The 23,307-nt window shown below is 45.3% G+C and overlaps 1 protein-coding gene across 1 annotated transcript in view; it reads right to left on the bottom strand.

Moving 5' to 3' along the window:
* The window catches only part of ERMP1 (endoplasmic reticulum metallopeptidase 1), a 54,273-nt gene extending 39,240 nt beyond the window's left edge, over positions 1-15,033 (bottom strand). The window contains exons 1-3 of the mRNA XM_065406758.1: positions 14,747-15,033; positions 10,596-10,897; positions 673-800 (exon numbers count right to left, since the gene is read on the bottom strand). Coding sequence (XP_065262830.1) covers positions 673-800; positions 10,596-10,897; positions 14,747-15,033 — 717 coding nt within the window. The remainder of the gene's footprint in view (positions 1-672; positions 801-10,595; positions 10,898-14,746) is intronic.
* Positions 15,034-23,307: the final 8,274 nt, after the last annotated feature.

Genomic DNA, 23,307 nt, shown 5'->3' with positions numbered 1-23,307 from the left:
TCTAAGTGAGAATCATGCCTGTAGAGTAGATGAGCCTTTAGAGTTACAAGGTCTGTTAACTTTCACTGATAGAAAGTTATACAGCATTAAAATACTTTTTCAGGGGAGGGCAAAGGAGGAAACAAATGGCTAGAACATCAGTTTGTGACTTGCCAACCGTGATAAAAGACACTTTAAAGCAAACAAATAAAATAATCAATTTGCACTTCTGTAACATCTGTCATAGGAAATCAAAACATTTACAAATATTAAGTCTGGGAGTTAAGTATTTCACCCATCTGAAAACAAGTATAAATGATGCACAGAGAACTGACTTTTTTTTTTTAATTCAACGTCACACCAGTGAGAGGTAGAGCTGGGAGTAGAACCCAAGAGTCGAGAGTCTCAGTCCTCTGAGCTGAGCAACACATGATGCTGCATCTTACTTGCAACACTTAGGAACCTACTCATTAAAGCTACATTGTGAGCATTCATAATTCAGGTATAAAGTTAATTTTAAGTAGCAAGTAGCTTTTCCTCAGATAATTGAAAAGCAGATTAACATCTGTAACTGACATTTAGACTTGTAAAATACAAGTTATACCTATAATTACTATTTCCTTTGTCAATCATCTTTAATTCAGGGTTCCGATTATGCATGTTTTATAAATCTGGCATACTAATTAATCTTACCTGCAAGATATTTTCTTCTGCGCCATTGAAAAGGAATATGACAGCATGTTGCAAGGGATCAGATGACTTTGAGAGAGTGTTCAGTATTTCAAGCATCACTGAGCAACTAACAGCATCATCACTGGCACCTTAATAAGTGGAACAGAGTAGCTAATGTGAGATTTTTAACATGGTTAAGACCTGTCCCCTCAACTTGATCCTTAACTACTCAAACATATTTAAAGAATACATCATCCACCTCATTTTTGAAAACCTAATATTATTACAAGTGACACATCAGAACACTACAACAAAGATTTTAAAAAATATATTATTCCTTAGTAATTTTATTCTGACTATACACAATGTGCAAACAAATGAAGTTTCAATGTTTCCCCTTGCATAATCAGTTTCCTGTATTTATACAAGTCATTTACAGCAATGACAAAGAAAAAAACATTTAAAAGCAAAAATTGCCAACTAGACTCAGGGACAGATATAGTATTTAAGATTAAAAAAAAAATTGTTAAAAGTAAACTGAACAGATTTAAAGTCAAGTATGTTCCTTTAATATTTATGTTCTGATATTTTCATAATAAATTTTATTAATTGTACCTGCAGCGATATTAGATAAATCTATGCAAAAAATAGTGCTAGAGGAAACAGTGTAAAATGGTTTTAAAATACTGGACCAAATATTCATTCTTCTCTTAAAATAAAAAGTTTCAAATATTTTAAAAGCACTTGTGTAATAATCCAGCTTCTGGTGAGAGTTAGCTTTTGGCATGTCACCACGCTGCACAAGTAAAGTAACCTTTAAGTCTGTAGGTTGTTTATCCTTAATCATTACATGAACAAACATGAACATAGAGCAGTGGTTCCCAAACTGCGGTTCGCGAAATGTATCGGGGTTCTCAGAAAAAAAATCTGTAATGGCGGACAGAGACGTCCCTAGGGACCCCAGGCGGGAGGGCCAGCAGCCCAAGCCCTGTGGCGCGCAGGGCCAGCAGCCAGGACCCCGGGCGTGCAGGTGGCAGCTGAGACCCTGTCACTGGCAGACAGAAAAAGTTGGGCAGCATGAGGGGCAAAGTGGGAGGGGGAGCCACGCTGCACCTGGGGGGCCGTCCAGGCTAATCCCTGGCCCCGCACCCCCCTGATTTGCACGCCAAATCAGCCGGAACCAAGGTCATTGTAACCAAAGCAGCGGTAACGACCCTCAGTTAGTCCATACTCAGTCATTCTCTGTAGCGTGCTGTTTTGCTCCAATGAGACATGAGTGAATCTTCTCATTTACTAGGTTGTTCGTTTGTTAGCGTTCCAGTGTGTTATTTTTATTTGAACTGTTGTACACCCAATATGGACAAGTGGCTGAAAACGGAAATGTAAAGACATGAGAAAATGAACGTTCGACATCAGCTAGTGTTTCGTCAAGTCCGAAGCGTGGAAAATCTAAGTCAAATGATCATGATGGTCCTGAAAAGTTGCTTTTGAAGAAAAGAAAATATGACAACGATTATATAAAATATGGCTTTACATGCACTGGTGATCAAAAATGTCCAAAACCACAGTGCATAATCTGTGGTGGTGATCTAGCAAACAGCAGCCACAAACCTTCTCTACTTCGGCAAAACTTAGAAACTAGGCACCCCGCACAACTTGACAAGCCTGTTGATTTTTTCAAGCAAAAATTAGTTGAGTGGAAAAGTGACATTACCAGTTTTGTATCCAAAGCAAGTACTGATAACGAAAATGCACTTGAAGCATCATATCAAGTGAGTTACCGAGTAGCAAAAGCATCAGAAGCCCATACCATAGCAGAGAGCTTGGTTGGTCCATGTATAAAAGACATAGTTCATTGCATGCTCAGAGAAAAGGCTGCAAAAAGAATTGACGTAGTACCTTCGTCCAATAAGTTGTCATTAATTTTTCGTGCTATGTCAAGTAACGTAGAGACCACAATTGTACATAGAGTGAAAAAATAGTCCATATTATGCTATACTGTTGGATGAATCAACTGATGTTGCTAATCTATTTTGCTAGCGTTTGTATGTTATGTGAATGAAGGTCTGGTTGAAGACAACTTGTTGTTTTGCCGACCATGGAAAGAACGTACAACTGGAGAAGATATCTTCAATCTGACTAATGCATATTTTCAAGAAAAGGAAATAGATTGGTCTCATTGCCTAGGCATTTGCACTGATGGGGCCACATCAATGACGGGGAAGTAGACCAGATTTGTAGCTCAAACAAAAATGGTTGCATCAAATGTCTCTTGGACTCATTGCAGTATCCATAGACAAGCCCTCGCAGCAAAACGCATGCCTGAGGGACTGAAGGAAGTGCCGGACAATGCAGTGAAAATGATGAATTTCATAAAATCATGGCCAACAAGTTCCAGAATATTTCACGTACTTTGTGAAGAAATGTGTACACAACTGTCTGTTGTCCCATACTGAAGTTAGATGGCTCTCACATGGCAAAATCTTTGTGCGCTTGTGTCAAGGTTCCCTCCCCACTCTGAACTTTAGGGTACAGATATGGGGACCTGCATGAAAGCCCCCTAAGCTTAATTATCAGCTTAGGTTAACAGTACGCTGCCATCACCAAGCGTGTTCCAAATCTTAGGGGAGAGCCACTTGGAACTCTGCCTTTCCCCAAATATTTCCCAAGTCTCTAACTCCCCCCCCTTCCTGGGCAGATTTGAGACTAATTCCTCCCCCCCCAAGTCCTTACCCCCCTTTTTCTGGGTAGGCTTGAGAGTATACCCTCACCAATTAGTCCTGGTGAACACAGATCCAAAAACCTTAGATCTTAAAACAATGAAAAATCAATCAGGTTCTTAAAAGAAGAATTTTAATTAAAGAAAAAAGTAAAAATCATCTCTGTAAAATCAGGATGGAAAATAACTTTACAGGGTAATCAGATTCAAAGAGCCCAGAGGAACCCCCTCTAGCCTTAGGTTCAAAGTTACAGCAAACAGAAGAAGAAGTGAGGTTTTTACGAAAGCTTATGCCCAAATAAATCTGTTAGTCTTTAAGGTGCCACCAGACTCCTTGTTGTTTTAGCAAACAGAGGTAAACCCTCTAGCAAAAGGAACATTTACAAGTTGAGAAAACAAAGATAAAACTAACACGCTTTGCCTGGCTGTTACTTACAAGGTTGAAATATGAGAAACTTGTTCAGAAAGATTTGGAGAGCATGGATTGATGTCCGGTCCCTCTTAGTCCCAAGAGCGAACACACCCCCAAACAAAGAGCACACAAACAAATGCCTTCCCCCCACCAAGATTTGAAAGTATTTTGTCCCCTTATTGATCCTGTGGGTCAGGTGTCAGCCAGGTTACCTGAGCGTCTTAACCCTTTACAGGTAAAAGGATTTTGGTGTGTCTGGCAAAGAGGGATTTTATAGTATTGTACACAGGAGGGTTGTTACCCTTCCCTTTATAGTTATGACAGCTTGTTTGAGCTTAGAACGGAAATCCTTGTTTTTTTCCAGCAGCCACCCTTTCCACCTCGACAGCTGTATGGAAAATCATGTCTGGCTCCAGAGCCTAGCTTATTTAGCAGACATTTTCTTGAGGATTAATGCCCTAAATTTGTCTCTTCAAGGCCTCAATATAACAGTTTTCAACGTGCAAGACCAAGTTGAATCCATGATAAAGAAGTTGCAGTTCTGGGAAAGGTGTTTGGAAAACAATCAAACTGAGTGTTTCAGTACTCTTCATGACTTCCTGGCAGAACATAAACTTCAGTTGGATCAGTGCACTAAAACCAATATAATTGCACACCTAAAAGGACTTTGCACAACGTTCAGGGAATACTTTTCAGCTATGTCAGGCAATAATGACTGGATTTGCAACCCCTTTGATGATACCACTTTCTCAACACCGATATTGAGCACTGAAGAAAAAGAGAAATTGATTGAGATTTCCTGTGATTACAAACTGAAAAGGAGTTTCAGAAGTCAGTCATTGATCAACTTTTGGATGAGTTTAAGAAAGGAGTACCCCGTGCTAGCAGAAAAAGCTACTATAGTTTTGTTACGGTTTTCAACATACTTATGCGAGAAAGCATTTTCCTCGTATGCACATCTGAAAACCGAATACAGAAGCAAACTCAGTGCCGAACCAGACCTGAGACTTTATCTTTCTCCAGTGGTTCTGGACTTCCAAGAGCTATGCAGATCAAAGCAAGCGCATCCATTTAAACTTTAAGACTTCTTATGAGAAATGGAAAGGGAGGTGGATATTTTTTGCTGTTTCTAAAATTAAATAGGCTGCTAGTGTTGTTTTTTAAATTATTATGAAGAACAAGTTTAAGCTTTGGTATAGCCGTGCATTGTTTGCCTGGGCTGCTCAAGACCCAAATGCTTGTGGAAGGAACTCTATTTGAATTGGCTTCTTAAATACCTTCATGCTGGTTCACGTCTGGTACTCTTTGATGAAACATGTAGTAGCCTTGTCCTATAACAGGCTTTAATGAAGTGATATGAGCTACAAAAGTGAAATCTTGGAAGAGTGTTGCCGTTTTCATAATGTAATAAAATTAATAATGTGATGATAAATAATGTAATAATAAATAGTGTGTAATAAGCGTGTCATAAAAAAACAAATTATTTCCAAGATCACTGCTTCTATAATTTATGCTCAGACAAGGGAGAAAATCCCTGGAAATATTCATTTTTAGGAGAGGGTTCGCAAGATTTGGTATTTTCATGAAAGGGGTTCGCGGGTTGTAAAAGTTTGGGAACCACTGACATAGAGCGTACTCAATGTGAAAACTAATAAAAAGCCTCTTCATAGAAGTAAACCAAAGAGAATTCTGTAACATATTATGCAGCAACATTTAAATAATTACATACAAAAAACATACATTAAAACATTATTAGGGTTGCAAAGTCAAGCACTCAAAAGTTATGAAATGCCAGAAACATGCATTCATGGTCCTTAATTACATACTACCTTTTCCATAGGGCCCCTGCCTCATTCAGTGTATAGGATGGACTATTTTCCCTTAATGAGGACCTAGTCAATATTTTATTGTCTCCTCATGGTTCAATATATGGCCACATCCACAGGAAAGAACTCCGGGAAGATGGGAGATCAGCATCTTCAAAGACCCACTGTCTTTCCTAATGGCCCATCCAGGCTGATTGCATACTGTCTGGTGGGCGTTCCCCAAGTATACACAGTTGCAATTGTTACATAGTCAATATTCCTAACTTCAGATACAGAAATGATACATGCATACAAATTGGATAATTACATTCAGTAAATTACAACCTTTCAAATTCCTCACATGACCCATCTTCCATAAAACATATCTTAGTTATGCCACATTCATATCATAATATTTCTATGAAGAATATGGGGGCTTAACGTCACTCTGGCATTTCCTAACTTTTTGAGTGTTAACTTTGCAATTTTAATCATGTTCTTTTAACATAGTTTTTGTGTTGCAATTTCCTAGATTTTTTAGAAAAGCAAACTGAAAAAGCAGAAATTCTGTCATATAGTATCATGCTGACACCCACATGGTTCCTCAGAACTGAAACCTCTAAATCTACTACACAGCTTCCCCTTGAGCTAATGGAGTAACTGATAGCAATGGTAGGTCATCAGAGTCTATGTGGACCAACAGTAGAGGCAGGTGAGACACTGGTTTTCACAGGTATTTGTTGATGGCAAAGGAATAGCAAAGTTCTGGGATCTCAAGCTTCATTTCAGGTTCTGGAAGGGTGTGCGCTTGAGTGGACACACACTCTTCTGACCATTCCCTCCAAACTTGATCCTACGGCTCCATCCCCTCCAACCTGTCCCTGTCATACCTCTTCCTCCTCCCCTCCCCCAAAGCTTTGTCCCAGTCCCATTCTCCTTCACTACCCAGTACCAGTCTCCTTGCCCAGCCAGTCCTAGTCTTTGTCCCACTTTCGCATCTTGTCTGATGTCTCCCTTCTCTGCCAACACTTGCTTCTAATCCTAGTTTCACTGCCTGGGCTTTTCATCCAGTCTCAGTCTCCCTCTCACACATACCCTCCTTGGCTCCTTGCTCCAATGTCCCCCCCAGCACCTAGTCTAATAATAATAATAATATATGGAGATATACCTATCTCATAGACCTGGAAGGGACCCTGAAAGGTCATTGAGTCCAGCCCCCTGCCTTCACTAGCAGGACCAAGTACTGATTTTGCCCCAGATCCCTAAGTGGCCCCCTCAAGTACTGAATTCACAACCCTGGGTTTAGCAGGCCAATGCTCAAACCACTGAGCTATCCCTCCCCCCGACCTCTGTGATCCCCCTCTCCAGCTATCTGGCTCCCAGTCCTCCCTTACCTCCACATTTCCCTCCCCAGTTCTCTCCGCCTCCACTTTCCCAGACTCCTTGTCCCCATCTGCTCCTTTCCCTCCCCCAGCTCCAGATTTCAGGTCAGACAGCTTCCTACTCTACACTGCCTTAGTGTCAGCACTGAGAGCACAGGAGAAACAGGCTCCCTGCTCTCAAGTTCCCGTGCCCAGCCCTAACCATGCCCAGAGCAGCTTGCAATTAAAGGGAAAGCCCAGCTTCATGCCAGTACCCCTAGGCTGGAAGGAACATGCTCAGTCACTCTATGAGAATGGTGCATGCACAGTCTGGTCCACACTAGGAGCTATGACAGAATGGAACTATGCAGTTTCCCCTTCCACCAAGCCACTCCTCACAGCCGATTTACGCATAGAACTGTGACATTTCCCAAGGGTAACCAAGGTTGTGAGGCACCTCACTACCACTGCTGTGAGGAAGTCTGATCTGTGCAGCCATGTCTCAACTTCCTAACTCCACTGGCCACACAAGTACTCCCCGCTCAGCCTAGACAGACTCTACTGTCCCTCTGCAGGTCAGTGATAGGTACACTCCAATCCCTGAGCCCATAAGAAAGTCTGCAGAAAAGAATCATTACTTTTTCATGGACCTTATGTCCATTAGGGCACGGCTCCTTTTCTGGCAACCTTATTCACCCACTGACGGGCTATACTATTATGTTCACCACTTTTACAAGACTATGATAAATTTTGTATAAAGTATGCCTTGTGAGGTTTCATTTGAAAAGTCAGAATCTGCTGAATGTCATTATCCTGGTGAAATATGTGTAGCAACACTATAAGTGAAGTTAAAAGATTCTACTGTATGATTGTTACTGAAATATGTTGTGACTCTGGGTAGAGCCCACAAACCAGTTTTTTCAGAGACAAAGACACACTGGCATTGAAAAGCTATCACCTGCCTAAGTGGCCATTCTGCAGCAGAGGGAAGGTGTGAATAAGAAATGTATATTGCATCATAAGAATGGTTCAAACCTCACACCCACAAAAGTTTGCTTGTCGCCTGCACCCCAGCAGGGTGTAATCCTCACAGAGGGGAGGGGGGGCATAAGAATGTGAGACAGTAGTCTTCAACTCACTTCTCCAATCTCTCTGCTCGTGACATTAAAGAATACCTGAAGGACACTGAACTAAGGGGGAGGAGTCCCAGTCTGAAAGGAAACCCAGCCTGTGAAATTTACTGCAGCGTATGGCGAGACAAAACCATTTGCTTTTAAGTTCACTTAGCTTGGTAAGTTAGGTATTAGCTTGCATTTTACTTTTTTTTTTTTGGAACCAATCCTGAAATTTATGCATCACTTGTAATCACTTAAAATCTGTCTACACTTATCTTATTGTTTTATCTTAACCAATGTGTTTGGATTAGTATGGAAAACTCCATCGGGGATAACAAGGTTCGTGCATTATCATTTTCCTTTCATGAAATGATGGACTTCCTATGAGCTTGTATTGTTCAGAAGGATACTGAACCATACAAGCCACACATTTCTGGGGGGACAAGGCTAGGACTAGGAATCTGCAGGAGTTGCCCTGTATGTAATTCATGAGTGATAGGTCAATGTGCTCAAGAATTTAGTTAGGAATGAATTTGCATGCTGAAGGCTGTGAGAGCAGGCCAGGAGTGGATGTTCTGACAGCAATGCAGTGTAAAAAGCACCCCAGTCTAGAGAACTAAGGGGACACAGCTGTTCAACGGTCCAGATTGTAGCCTGGGTAATGTCACACCCACCTTAGGTTTGGGAAAAATAATCTCACTTCCCAGAAGCCCCTGACAAGTAAGAGCACCATCCAGATGCACAAAAGCATCAGGTTTTCTGCCTACCAGATAAGGACAACAGAGGAGGCCTAGGTAGGCTGAGTGAAACCAGGAACAGCAGCACTAAGCTGCCAATCTAAGAGGAAGCTCAGTGAGAATGTAGCACAGAGGCAAGGAGAAAGTTCCATTTGCTCTGCTTAGCTCTGAGTTTCCAGCAAGTGGGAAGGGTAATCGGCCTAGCAGGGAACAGCCACATGAGTAATGACTTGAGAGAAGAGGGCCGGGAAGAAGGACACTGCTAAGCATCATCATCGGCAATCCCTCGATTCGAGGATGATCTCTACCACAGATTTACATATGAGTCCTGAGATGACTCAGGAGTACGTGTCTGGAACCACAGATCTGCCTGCAGTAGGTATAGACATTTCCTGGCACGTCAGCTGCCTGCTGGGAGAAAGTTCTTTCTTTTTCCTTCCTTCTCTCTCTCTCTCTCTTTTCAGTTTCAAGGGCAAGGTGCGTCTCCTTGAAGCAAGCTATTGCCTGATGGAGGATGTGGTGCCACTGAGGTCAGTTGGTAGCTTGCTCCTCCCAGCTTGTGATGTCCATGTCAGTTGTCTTGAGATACACTTTCAATGTGTCTTTGTAGCGTTTCCCCTGACCACCATGGTCAGGCTAAGCAGGCTTAAGGCCAACCCTCAGTTTGTAAGCATTATCTCTCAGTCCTCCGATTAGAGATCTGTGGTGACTAGTGAGAGAAGAGACTGGGTGGCAGTTTTTCCACAGATAGGAATCTCTGTAGTATCTCTTTGTCTAAAGGTATGCAATAGTTTAATTTTCCAGTCAAGTCAGAGTAGGATGTGTAGCAACTGCTAAAGAGACATGCAAATTTACCACCAGCAGAGGCTGCAAGATACTCTGATTTGATTTTAAGAGGCTGAATAGAGCTTGGAAGTTATAGTCTGCAGTCAGGTCTCTCAAAGTAAAAACAAGCTATTTTTGCCTGAAACAAGCAACAATTCATGTTGCCTGCTGAGCCACAGTAGACTTGGTAGTAAAATAATAACTATAGTTTGACTACATGCTGCTGCAAACAAAATTTGATTTGATTTTAGGAGGGAAACAGCCTCCACTTAGAAATTTTATAGCCCTTGCAATTGAAGCTTAGCTGCCACCAGGACCAAATCAATCACATTATTTAACACATTTGTATAAAATACACATGCAGACTTTATTAATTAAAAATATAAAAATATCTAGTACATCAAACCACCCTGCTGGATTTGGATAACAAGAGTCCATTTGAATCAGTGGAAAGTAACATTGAAGGATCTGGGCCAAGTAAGTAAAACGCACGATACAGAGGAGTATGCAGAGGAATACGAGAAATTCAGATGTATTCACAGAATTCACAGGCAGGAAAATACTCATGGTTTCATGTCAGAGACCAAGGGTGAAATCCTGGCCTGACTAACTGCAATGGGGTCACAATTTCACCCTAAATGTTTTGTGTAATTTGTTGCAAGTATGAGATACTCTTCGATATGGCTAGTCCTCTTATAAGTGGATGTAAAAGACATTGTGTGTAAAAAAACATTAGAACAAATTCCCTGCATGAAAACAGTTCTGTTGCTCATGTAACATGCATCACTTTGTCCACAAGCAGCTCCTATTACTATATGGCTGTAAAAAGCATCATAAAGAACACCAAAAGCTGTAACAAAACAGAAGCTGCTTACTCTTCATTACGAAAAACTTTTAGAAGCCAAAAGGTATAAGTTGTCATATTAAGACAACAAAAGTTCAACAAAGACAGGTAAATACATGCACCTACCTGGGGTATTTGGTACAGAGTCAAAGTGACAATTGGATAGCACGGCATGCTTAGCTCCACTTCTGGGCTCCAACTTAACCACAACATTAGTTATGTTTGCATAGTAACTGGTAAAGCCACCTAAGAAGTCAATGCTGAAGGAGCCTGTTGGCCTCTGTATATCTACAGAAATCTTGTGTGCATCACTGCTTTCGCTTTCAATTGCCTTAATTTGTTCTAAGAGGTAGTTAACTGTGAGAATTTCATTTTCTGGACTTCCAACTGTCCTGGGACCAACTGCCGTTATATTTTCAAGATATTCCCTACAAGAGATAAATTGAAACATTAACAATGCAGATCTCTTGTAACAAATGCATTCAATATGCAACTTGGCCACAATTTGTACATTTTCAGACACCCTTCCACTCCATACGCTAAGCAGAAGAGGCTTAAATCACCTACCATGTACTGCATCTGAACACTGCTACAATTCCTAATGCTATTAAGGTCAAAGATCTGGGTACACTTTTGCTCAGTGCCATGTTGCCTACCAGAACCAGGGAGAAGTGTGACAGCACTAAACACCCCCTTTCTGTGTGACAATATGACAATCCACTTATTTTATCTTTCAAAATAAGAATATCAGCAGTGAAAATCTGCATAGAAAAAGCATGAAGAGAGAGCAAACTGTCAAGTAAGTTCTTCGCTTTTTGATGCATATATATCACACACCCCAACTCCATCCCCCGCAGGTCTGAACAAGCACATTCTTTGTAAGATTTACAATGAGCCAAATAATAGATTTATTTTACATTTATTTCAATTTGTCAACCACCTTTCCCAAACACATTAGAACAATTAAAATTTAAGATATACAACACCAAAAGAAATACACAATTTGATCACCCAAACCAGGGGTGGGCAAACTACGGGCCACATCCGGCCCACGGGACCATCCTGCCCGGCCCCCCGAGCTCCTGGCCCAGGAGGCTAGCCCCCGGCCCCTCCCCTGCTGTCCCCACTCCCCCGCAGCCTCAGCTCACTCGCTCCACCGCTGGCGCAATGCTCTGGGCAGCAGGGCTGAGAGCTCCTGGGGCAGCGCAGCTGCAGAGCCCAGCCTGACCCGGTGCTCTGTGCTGCGTGGTGGCAGCATGGCCCAGCTCCAGCGCCGCCAGCCACCAGTGCTCCAGGCAGCGCGGTAAGGGGGCAGGGAGCAGGGGTTGGATAGAGGGCAGGGGAGTTGGGGTGGTGGTCGGGGTGTGTGGATGATGGTCAGGGGGAAACAGGGGGTTGAATGGGGGCAGGGGCCCCAGGGGGCAGTCAGGAAGGAGGGGGGTGGATGGGGGGACAGGGGTTCCGGGGGCAGTCAGGGGACAGGGAGAAGGGGTGGTTGGATGGGGCGGGGGGGGGTCCGGGGACAGGAAGCGGGGGGGGGTGGATGGGGCAGGGGTTCCAGATGGGCCATCAGGGAATGGGTGGGTTGGATGGGGCAGGAGTCCCTGGGGGGGGAGGGGCAGACAGGAGGTGGGGGCCGGGCCACGACCCCCTCCCCTAACCGGCCCTCCATACAATTTACGAAACCCGATGCGGCCCTCAGGCCAAAAAGTTTGCCCGCCCCTGACCCAAACGTTAACACAATATTTATTCACCACAAAAATAAAACCCACGAGAATGCCAAAAGGAAACCGTAGCTCTTAAATATTTAGCCCATATTGTCCCCAAGGTATGTCTACACTGCAAGTGAAGGTGTTAGTACAGGCAGCCATACCCATGCTAATTTTAATTTAGCTAACATGGGTAACAACAGTAGTGTAGATATTGGGGCCAGGGCTAATAGCCAGAGTAAGGCCATATCTACACTACCACTTATGTTGGCAAAACATATGTCGCCCAGCGATGTGAAAAACAAATCCCTAAGCGACATAAGTTTTTGCTGACATAAGTGGTTGTGTGCACAGCGCTGTGTCGGCAGGAAAGCTTCTCCCACCGACATAGCTACCGCCATTCGTTGAGATGGTTTTGTTATGTTGACAGGAGAGCTCTTGACCATCATAGAGCATAGAGAGGCTACACAAGCGGTCTTACAGCAACACAGCTACATCAGGACAGCTGTGCCACTGTAAGCTCGCTAGTGTAGGCATGGCCTAAGATAGACAGACTTTGCTGAGTGGCAGAAAAGTTAACAATTTTAGGCTCTGACAGACCAAGGCGGGAGTTCCTCATGAAGACAACTGACAGCAACTCCCTCCCATTTTCCCAGAATTATAATTCTTCAGGGCAGCAAACGTGTCTATGTGTTTGTACAATGCCTGGTACAATCAGGCCTCAAAGCACAGTTCCACTCTGAAAACTGATAAATAAAAAAATAGCAATTAGATGTTTTCCTTTTGTTTTCTCAAAATTAAATCTCAGTGGCAAAAAGTAAACTTTTACTGCTTTTTAGTCCTGTTAGCCATATACAGCCAACACAGCTAAGAGAGATGGATTCTAGTCCCTATGTTTCATCAACAGAATTGTACAGTAGAACCTCAAGTTACGAACACCAGTTACACACTGACCAGTCAACCACACACATCATTTGGAACCGGAAGTATTTATGAACTCTCAGCAGCAGAGAGAGAGAGAGACACACACACACACACAAGCAGCAGCAAATACAGTACAGTACTAAACTAGTAAAAAAAATAAAGGGAAAGCATCATTTTTCTTCCACATAGTAAAGTTTCAAAGTTGTAGTAAGTCAATGTTCAGTTGTAAACTTTTAAAGGAATCCTAATGTTTTGTCCAGAGTTAGGAACAGCCTCCATTCCCAAGATGTTTGTAATTCTGAGGTTCTACTGCATGTCCAATTAGCTACTCTCTGAAAACGCTGTGAAAGCATTTGGACTGCTCAGAAGTCAGCAAGGGCAGAATCTTTGTGGTGGGGATGGGGATGATGTGTGAGAGAGAGATCACCTACTTTGACTCTTAGGGCACGTCTTCACTACCCGCCGGATCAGTGGGTAGCAATCAATCTATTGGGGATCGACTTATCGCGTCTAGTGAAGACGCGATAAAATCGATCCCTGATCGCTCTGCCGTCGACTCCGGAAATCCACCGCGGCAAGAGGCAGAAGCGGAGTCGACGGCAGCGGTCGACTAGCCGCTGTTCTCACAGCCAGGTAAGTTGACCTAAAATACGCAACTTCAGCTACGCTATTCAGGTAGCTGAAGTTGCGTATCTTAGGTTGATTCCCCCCCCCCAGTGTAGACCTAGCCTCAGTGTAGCTCTACACTGCAATTAGACAGCTGGCCCACTTGGCCAGTACCTGATTCAGGTGTGAGATGGAGCGGTCCGGGGGCAGGGCACTGAGGTGCGGGACGGGGAGAGGGGGCGCTGGGAAGGACGTGGGGGGCAGGGGCGCTGGGAGGGACGGGGCGGGATGGGCAGGCCCCTGGAGGGGTCGCGGGCGCTGCCCGTACCTGGCCTGGGGAATGTCGAGGCGCTGGGAGGAAGGCGGCGGTATGGGGAGGCCGCGGTGCTGGGAAGGACGTGGAAGGGGGAGGATGGGGAGAGAGGAGACGGGGCAGGAGGAGGGATGGGGGTCGCAGGCGCTGCCCGTACCTGGCCCGGGGAATGTCGAGGCGCTGGGAGGAAGGGGGCGGGATGGGGAGGCCGCGGCGCTGGGAAGGACGTGGAAGGGGGAGGATGTGGAGAGAGGAGAGGGGGCAGGAGGATGGATGGGGGTCGCAGGCGCTGCCCGTACCTGGCCCGGGGAATGTCGAGGCGCTGGGAGGAAGGGGGCGGGATGGGGAGGCCGCGGCGCTGGGAAGGACGTGGAAGGGGGAGGATGGGGAGAGAGGAGACGGGGCAGGAGGAGGGATGGGGGTCGCAGGCGCTGCCCGTACCTGGCCCGGGGAATGTCGAGGCGCTAGGAGGAAGGGGGCGGGATGGGGAGGCCGCGGCGCTGGGAAGGACGTGGAAGGGGGAGGATGTGGAGAGAGGAGACGGGGCAGGAGGAGGGATGGGGGTCGCAGGCGCTGCCCGTACCTGGCCCGGGGAATGTCGAGGCGCTAGGAGGAAGGGGGCGGGATGGGGAGGCCGCGGCGCTGGGAAGGACGTGGAAGGGGGAGGATGGGGAGAGAGGAGACGGGGCAGGAGGAGGGATGGGGGTCGCAGGCGCTGCCCGTACCTGGCCCGGGGGGCGCTGAAGTCCCGCGGCCCCGGCCGGCGCAGCAGCTGCCGCAGGGAGAGCTGCACCAGGGCCCGCAGCGCCAGCAGGTAGAGCAGCACCAGCAGCGCCCCCCGGGCCTCAGGCAGCAGCCGCCACCGGGAGCCGCCGGCGGGGCAGTCCCGCTTCTTCCCACCTGGGTCCGCCTCCCCGCGCCCCGGCAACGGCGGGGGCTGCGGAGCCCGGGACTCCCGCTCTCCGCCAGCAGCGCGGAGCCGCCTCACGGCCACCGCCGCGCCCCGCTCCATAGAGACCGAACCGGCACTGCGCGGCGGCTGCTCTGCAAGGACGCTACGGGGCCGGAGAAGGGTCAAACCAGCTCGGCTAGGGCCGCCCCACCTGGATTTCGCGGGGGAGGTGCCGGCTTCCGCTGAGTCACATGGGGAGACACCGGCAGCCATTCCCCCCTCCCCTGGAAGCTGGTGAGGGTGAAGATGCCCCGCGGCCCTCAGGGGGGTCAGGGGCAGACCGCGCGCTGCTGAGCCCGGCGGGCCCTGGGCCCTGCCTGTGGGGGCTCCCTGCCGCCAGGAGCGCTAGGAAAGCAAAGGCCGGCTTGGTTCACGCCCCCAGCTCAGTTCCGTTCAGTATGTTCCTGCCCTGGCTGCCTGTCGGCCAAAGAATACAGCACAGAAGTCTGACTAGTAATCTATTGAGCCCGTCATAAACTAGGTCGAGAGAGGCCAATTTTCAGACGTGCTGGCCCTTCATAACTTCAGCTGGAAGTTGAAGATGGTGAAGTCAAGGGCAGTTGCAGATAATCAGCACCTCTGAAATTCAGCCCCTACGTGCCTCTTGCTCTGTGACTGGGTCCCTGGCTGACACTGATGATTGGTTGTAGTGAGTCAGGACCACACCCGGGCAAGTCTCTCATAGGGTAGAGCCCTGGCCTCTGCTACAGAACCCCCTTCCAGAACTGGCCCACCAGGCACCTTCACTAGCTGTCTTTTTAGCATACGTTGAAAGACTCTTCTCTTCCAATTAGCCACTCCCTTACCATTTGGGGCCCTCTCTCACGTTTCTGGTGTCTCCTGTATTAGTATCAAATACCTTTTGACAAATGGTTTGCCTTGATGGTCACTGCTATTCCATCTTGTCAGCTTCCTTGGCTCTGTTCTTTAACTGATTTTATTTCTTTTAGAGGTTTGCTACTTCAATTTAGTCTAAGATGCATTTGATCTGTGCAAGGCACCCTATACCTGGATTAGTAAATAAATATATAATCAATTGGTCCAAAGTTTGACAGACCTGAATAAGACCCTGAGGGAGAAATTCCAAGCACCTCCATCTTCTTTCCTCCCTGCTTGTATGTTTTTCCATCTGAGTCATAGAATCAGCAGTTGTAACACCTCTTGGCTAAACAAACAGGCCTGAAAGAGAAGGGACAGGTTGAAATGCAGTGACTACATTCCCAACAAACTTAAGGTGTTTTTTTGTAAGTTTCCATATTCTAGTTCAGTGTCTCTTTTTACCTGATGCAATTCACATGTCGAAGTCAGAGTATGTTTATAAATTTCACTGCAGTCTATGTCACTACACAACTTTTTTTTTTTTTTTTTTTTTTTTTTTTTAAGGCCTCCTGGCATAGTGCTGGAGTTAGTGCATTTCTTTCTTTATTTTTTCCATTTGTTCCTTATTTGTTTTCTTTCTCTCTCTCCAACCCCACCCCCACAAAGGGAACACTATCGGCAGGGCCGGCGCAACCCATTAGGCGGTCGCCTAGGTCGCTAACATTTGGGGGGCGGTGACCGCCGTGGCCAGATCTTTGGCCACCCCGCTCGTCGACAGTATTTCAGGGGCGGGACCTTCCGCCGCCTCTGTTGGAGGTGGCATTTCAGGGGCGGGACCTTCCGCCGCCTAGGGCGGCAAAAAAGCTGGCGGCGCTCCTGACTATCGGGACAAAATTTAGTTTCCATAAAAATGAGTTTGATTGAAAGGAAAATTACTGGAAAAATGTCCATTGTTAAAAAAAAAAAAAATCAACAGTAACAGGATTTTCCTTAAAGTAAGCATATATGATCATTCCCACACAAAGCTTGCAACTCATACTCTGTAACAATGAATTAACTGCAACAACAAAAGTGTGAAATTAAATCAAAATGAAAATCTTTGCTTAATCATCTGTGTAAATATCTACCTTATAATAAGGTGTTGTTAGCAACATAAGTCAGGAAAAGTGTTTTTTTAAATATATGGGGCCAGATCTTCAACTGGTGTAAATCCATGTAACTTCATTGAAGTCCTTACTCAGTTTTTGAAGTCATTTGGTGTTTTACCTAAGTAAGGACTTTAGGACTGGGTCCCATGTCCTTTATTTTTACCTGACCTATAATGCCAGCAATGCCAAGGCATTGTGCCCACCATTCCAGAGACTAATTTACAAAATAAGAGCGTGGGTCCTCATCCCTTACTTACCTGAGTAATCCAATAGAAGCCCATTCTTCCCCAAGAGCAGAATCACTTGAATTTAATGATTATTCAGGGAACTACTCTAGTGAGTAAGGACTGTAGAGACAGGTCCTACAGTCTTCACATGGTAGATGGTATGAAATCTTTTTAAAAGATGAGAAAAGAAAAGAGGAATCTCACCTCTTCCTCCTACCCTGCTTGCTGGCTTCATGGCAAATTCTGTGGCCCCTAATCAAGTAAAACTAGTCCCATTCATTTTGTGAATGGGCAAGGGACTGAAATAGCTGAAAAATTTGAATCGCCTGCTGCTCACTGGAATTGAGGCAGCAGGGAGAGTAGAAATGCAAGCAACCCACTGTCCCAGGTTTATTATATTCGGGGGACCCTCAGTTTGAGGATTAGAGTTTTAATATTGTTTCAGCCCTTTTAAAAAAAAGTCATAGGGGGTTTGTTTGGGCTTTTTTATTATTAGGGATATTTGGAAACCAAAAATATTTATTTTCCAGGTTAGAAGCGAATCTGAGACCTATCAGTGTTGACAGCATGCTTTGTAGGCCAAAGTTCTGTTTTATTATTCTAACAGACAAGGTGGGTGAGATAATATCTTATTTTGGACCATCTTCTGTTGGTCCAATGGAAGCTATTACCTCATCCACTTTGTCTCTCTATCATCTTTGGACCAAAACAACAACAATACTGCATACGTTTTATTATTCTGTCAATTCAAACTTCACAACCAAATTCTCTGCGTTATTGAAGAGAGTTTTGTGAGACTTCACCAACTGACAACACTCTTATGTGCTCGGAAAAGTTGACACAACACTTAGCATAGCACTTTGTAACCTGTGTCAAGTTGGATGGATGTTGCACCATGCATATGTTCCAATATGACCTGAACGTCAGTCAAAAATACCATGGAACAGAGCCTTTAAGCTATGCTTCTCAGGAAGGAAGCTTGGTTTCTTAACAAAAGGATTTGACCTAATTTTGGACCGAATGATTCAGCAGTTTTTCAGTTCGACTGTGTTTATGTCAAGTAAATACGTGCTTATCTTAGAATATAATCCTTTTACTGCCACTCCATTTTCTCACAGGGCAATCTGTCAGGAAAGCCTTGTTCACTGGAGCATGTGATTTGATTTTAAGCATTATTTTAATTGGAGAAAGAATAAGATTTCAGTATCTGATCCTTAGGGACTTGAGGCCTGCTCCTATTAAAATTAACTACAAAATTCCCAGGTCCAGATCCTTCAAAGGTATTTAAGCACCTATCTCCCACTGAGTTACAGTCAATGTTTTTTGTCAGTGAATCACATCACACGCTAAAAAGAAGAAAAACGTAAAAAAGCACTTTTAATTCAGTCATTGTGACAATCACATCCTTAAATTGGCTAACTGTGTGATCTTGTTATGACTTTGCCATTCCTCATACCCTTCCCCACCTCTCCCTAATGTTTCTTCCTATCACTTGCTGCAACTTGTCTTGGTAAGGTCTTGGGAGCAGGGTTTGTTTTTTACTAGTTGTTCTGTAAAGCTATCAGAACACTTCTGGTCTGGGCACTGTAAAAATAATAAAAGTAATGATAAACAACACGGTGGTGCTCCAACAAATTGGAGGATGGGCATGGAGGTATAGCAAAGGGAGTTGCAGAAGACAGGAAGTGTATTTTATCAGCTTTCCTTCCCCCTACATTAGCCTCACAGCTCCCCATCACCACACAAAAGGCGCTTTAGGCAGCAGTGACATGGTTAAAGCACTAGGGACCTTGAGCTTATTCATACAGGCAGAGCAGAAACTAACTCCTGATATAGTCAGAAGCTGAGCTGACTGAGGCTGGATCTGATCAGAGGTCATTTCTCTTGCAGCCAGGTGGAGGGCATTCCCTCCATCTTCCACTTGTAAACTGAAACAGGCCATAATCCAAGAAAAGCCTCTTAGTAGAGTACAAAACTCTTGCACGCCAAAGGAATTCAAAATGGAATTCACACAAGTTTAAACAGTCTAGAGATTTTTCTTTTATCCCCAACATTTTCTCATGAAAAAGTGAAGGGGGGGGCATGTTTATTTTGGGCTATGGAATGGATCAGAAGAGGGGAAAAGAGAATTCAGGTGGTAGTACTGCACAAAGCTGCCTGTCCAAAGAGCAAATATGTTTCATGTATTTCCATACATTTTCATAACTTTCTGTTAACTTTAACTGAATAAACAAATAGCAGAAGCTGTGACACTAATACAGAGCACAGCAAGTCTCTCAGAGGAAAATTACACAATATAATCACGCTGGTCTCAATTATTTTGGTAATTTATTTAAAGTACAATACAATGGATGGAGAATGGGGCTGGGGAGCATTGGAGGAAATCTACAAACCCCTTCTAATAGTAATGTAACTAGTATTGACCCTTTACTTCTAGTTATTAGTCTACAAATATATGCAGCCATACGCTCAGTGTTACATCATACACAACTGAAGAGCAAGTGAGGGCTGGGGCCTCAAACTCACAAATTTATACTGGCTACTGACCATGTCCAGAAAGGTCAGTAGCAAACAGTTCATGAAGCACATTTTGATAGGAAATGTTTTCAGTCCAGCAATTTAGACCAGTTCTAATCACTAAAGCACCATAAGCATTTATAAGGCCACACTGTCCTTTACAATAAGGCTCCTTTACACCACTTTGGCAATGTAAAGGAGCCTTAAAATTTTTACACCTGTTTTATACTCCAGGGGGAATTCACTAAGAACAATGGAACAATTCACTAAGCAGGCAGGCTACTACATTCTGCTCTGCCTGAGGGGATAGAGCCTGTCCCATGCCTACCTCCTCAGAAACACCCCAAAAGCCCTGCCCTTCCACACCGAACATGCTTCAATAGTGAGCGAGAGGGACAGAGTGTCTTTCTCTCTCTCACAGGACAGCCCAGCCCTCCCTCTTCACCCACCCACCCCCCCGTGCTCATTTATGTCTCTACCGGCTGCTCTGGGTGTCCAAACCGACCTGCCTGCAGTGCCGGAGAGGGGCGCATGACCGCTCTTGTAGCTTCCCTTTGCTTCCCCATCAGAAATCATTTTTTCTGCAGGGAAGCAAAGAAATCCGCAGGGTCATGAATTCTGTGCACGTGCAGTGATGCACAATTCCCCCAAGAGTAGAAGTGGTATTGAGACAATGAACTGTTCATCATGAACAGTAAACCAACAGAATGAATAACTCTTTCTATATCTCAACTTCAAAGCCTTCTGTCTCCTGCATGTACATTAATCAGAACCAAATCACCTCTGAGGAGGCTCTCTCTTAAAGGGTATGTCTACGCTGCAATGTAATCCCAAGCTTAGTGGGACTCAAGTCAGCAGACCCAGGGTTTGAGAACCCATGGCTTGAGCATCTACATTCATGGCCAACCCTAGGTTAAGAATGCAATTGTGGTTAATGTTTAATCTGAGGTAAACAATTGGGATACAGTGGCGGCCAGTCCAGCTACACAAAGGGTGCTCCCCGGAAAAGCCTGTTTATGTGCCAAGAGTTTCCACACCAAAAAATGTCCCCGGGTGTGCCCTGACACCACCTACCATTTCGTGTATGCTTACCATGCCTGCCTACAAACTGAAATCTGCTGCCCAGCGCTCTGCCATGTGTTGTACCTTACTGGTAGATGCTTCTTTTAAAAGACAAAATGTGGCTGTGTACCTCAGGGAATGTATTTACTGCTGTGAAGTGTTTCATTCATTGCAAGAGTTAACCTTCTGTTTTCAACAATGTATGTTCTATAAGGCTACCCTTGGGGTTTTTGTTTCCTTGCAGCTGCAACCTTGTCTGTGGGTGCTTCCTCCATACTAGCACAAAGGCTGTCCTAGATTAGAAGGCAAAAAAAGCAGACAAGGGAAGACATGTTCTGTGATTTGATGCGTTCCTCCGAGACTGACAGGGCTCAGCTGAATGCATGGAGGCTTACACTGTCGGAGAGCATGCGCGCCGACCAAGAGGGCTGGAAAGCATGCAGGTAACAAGAGCGTAACATGCAAGAGGAGATGTTGTGGCTTATGGGGCAGCAAACAGACATGTTGAGGCATCTGGTTGAGGTGCAGTAAAGGCAGCTAGACCTTTGAGTCCTGCTGCACCAAATGATGAATCAGCTGTCCTCCTCACCAAGTTCCATATCTTCCTCTCCCAGATGTCCTAGAATGCGGGGGGCATAGGGGGGGGGAGAGAGGAGGAGCTCCGTTATCCCTTGAACTCAACTCCAGGGGATTCTTCATGGAGCAGAAGGCTCTCATTCCCACAGCTTTGATTGCAAGACAATGCAATTGTAATAAGCTACGTGTCCTTGCCCTTCCCCCATGTTATCTTTGCTATTCATTGCGGTCTCTGTTCAGTGTTTGTTAGCATAATAAAAATGCATGGATTGAGGACAACAGGCTCTTTATTCACTGTGCACACTGTGATTGGTGGAGGTGTAGTTTACAGGGCAGTACATGCAAAAAGGGGGGCAGCTTGGTAAGGAACAACACACAGAACTGTCACATCAGTGTTGCATCATTCATGAAACTGGTTTTCAAAGCCTCTTGGAGATGCAGTGCGCCTCAATATGCTCTTCTTATTGCCCTGGTGGCTGACTGCTCATAACTGGCAGCCAGGCGATCTGCCTCAACCTCCAATCCCACCAGAAACTTTTTCCCCTTACTTTCACAGACATTATGGAGCACACAGCAAGCAGCAACAACAATGAGAATATTGCTTTCGCTGAGGTCTAACCTAGTGAGTAAACTGCGCCAGCGCCCTTTTAAACATACAAAGGCACATTCCACCACCATTCTGCATTTGCTCAGCCTTTGGTTGAACTGCTTCTTACTGCTGTCCAGGCTGCCTGTGTACGGCTTCATGAGCCATGGGAGCAAGAGGTAGGCTGGGTCTCCAAGGATAACTATTGGCATTTCAACGTCACCAACAGTAATTTTCCAGTCTGGGAAGAAAGTTCCTTCTTGCAGCTTTCTGAAGAGACCGGAGTTCCTAAAGATGCACGTGTTATGTACCTTTCCTGACCATTCCACATTGATGTCGGTGAAACGGCCCTTGTGATCCACTAGCGCTTGCAACACCACTGAGAAGTTCCCCTTTCGGTTCATGTACTGGTTGGCAAGGTGATCTGGTGCCAAGATAGGGATATGCATTCCATCTATCACCACACCACGGCAAAACCATCCACTATGTCCTGCACGTTTCCCAGAGTCACTACCCTTCTTAGCAGAAATGAATTGATTGCCCTGGCTACTTGGATCACTGCAGCCCCCACGGTAGCTTTACCCACTCTAAACTGATTCCCGACTGACTCGTAGCGGTCTGGCGTTGCAAGCTTCCATAGGGCTATTGCCACTCACTTCTCAAGTGTCAGAGCAGGTCTCATTTTAGTATTGCTGCATTTGAGAGCTGGGAAAAGCAATTCGCAAAGTTCCATGAAAGTGACCTTATGCATTCGAAAGTTATGCAGCCACTGCTCCTCATCCCATACCTGCATAACGACACAGTCCCACCAGTCTGTGCTTGTTTCCCCAGCCCAGAAGCAGCATCCCACCATATAACAAGCTCAGCTGCTGCCACCAGTATCTGCGAATTGCTCCATTCCATGGCTTCCAGCACTGCTATTTGCATGGCATCACATTGTTCCACGTGGCAGCTCCTGGCTAGGCTCTGCAGTACTGCAGGACGATGCATGGAGTATTTGCGATGCTCACAACAACAGTGTACAGCTGAGCGGGGTCCATGCTTGCCATGCTGTGGCATCTGCACGGGTAACCCAGGCTTAGACGCGAAAATGATTGTTGGCCATTTTTTTCAGGGACGGAGGAAGGGAGGGAGGAGGCAAATGCATCATGGGAGGCTGACAACATGTACCCAAAACAACCGGCAAAAATGTTTTGTCCCATCAGGCATCAGGAGACTAACACAGAATTCCAATCGGCAGCAGGAACTGTGGGATAGCTGCCCACAGTGCCTTGCTCCGTGAGTCGATGCTAGCCATGGTAGTGAGGATGCGCTCCACCAATAGAATGTGCATAGTGGGGACATGCAGCATCGACTTTGTAAAATCGGAGGCTAAATGTCAACAAATAAATTTGACCTA

This window comes from Emys orbicularis, chromosome 6 (assembly GCF_028017835.1).
Source record: "Emys orbicularis isolate rEmyOrb1 chromosome 6, rEmyOrb1.hap1, whole genome shotgun sequence".
In the NCBI taxonomy this organism is placed as follows: domain Eukaryota; kingdom Metazoa; phylum Chordata; order Testudines; family Emydidae; genus Emys; species Emys orbicularis.
This window is presented reverse-complemented; position numbering and strand designations above follow the sequence as displayed.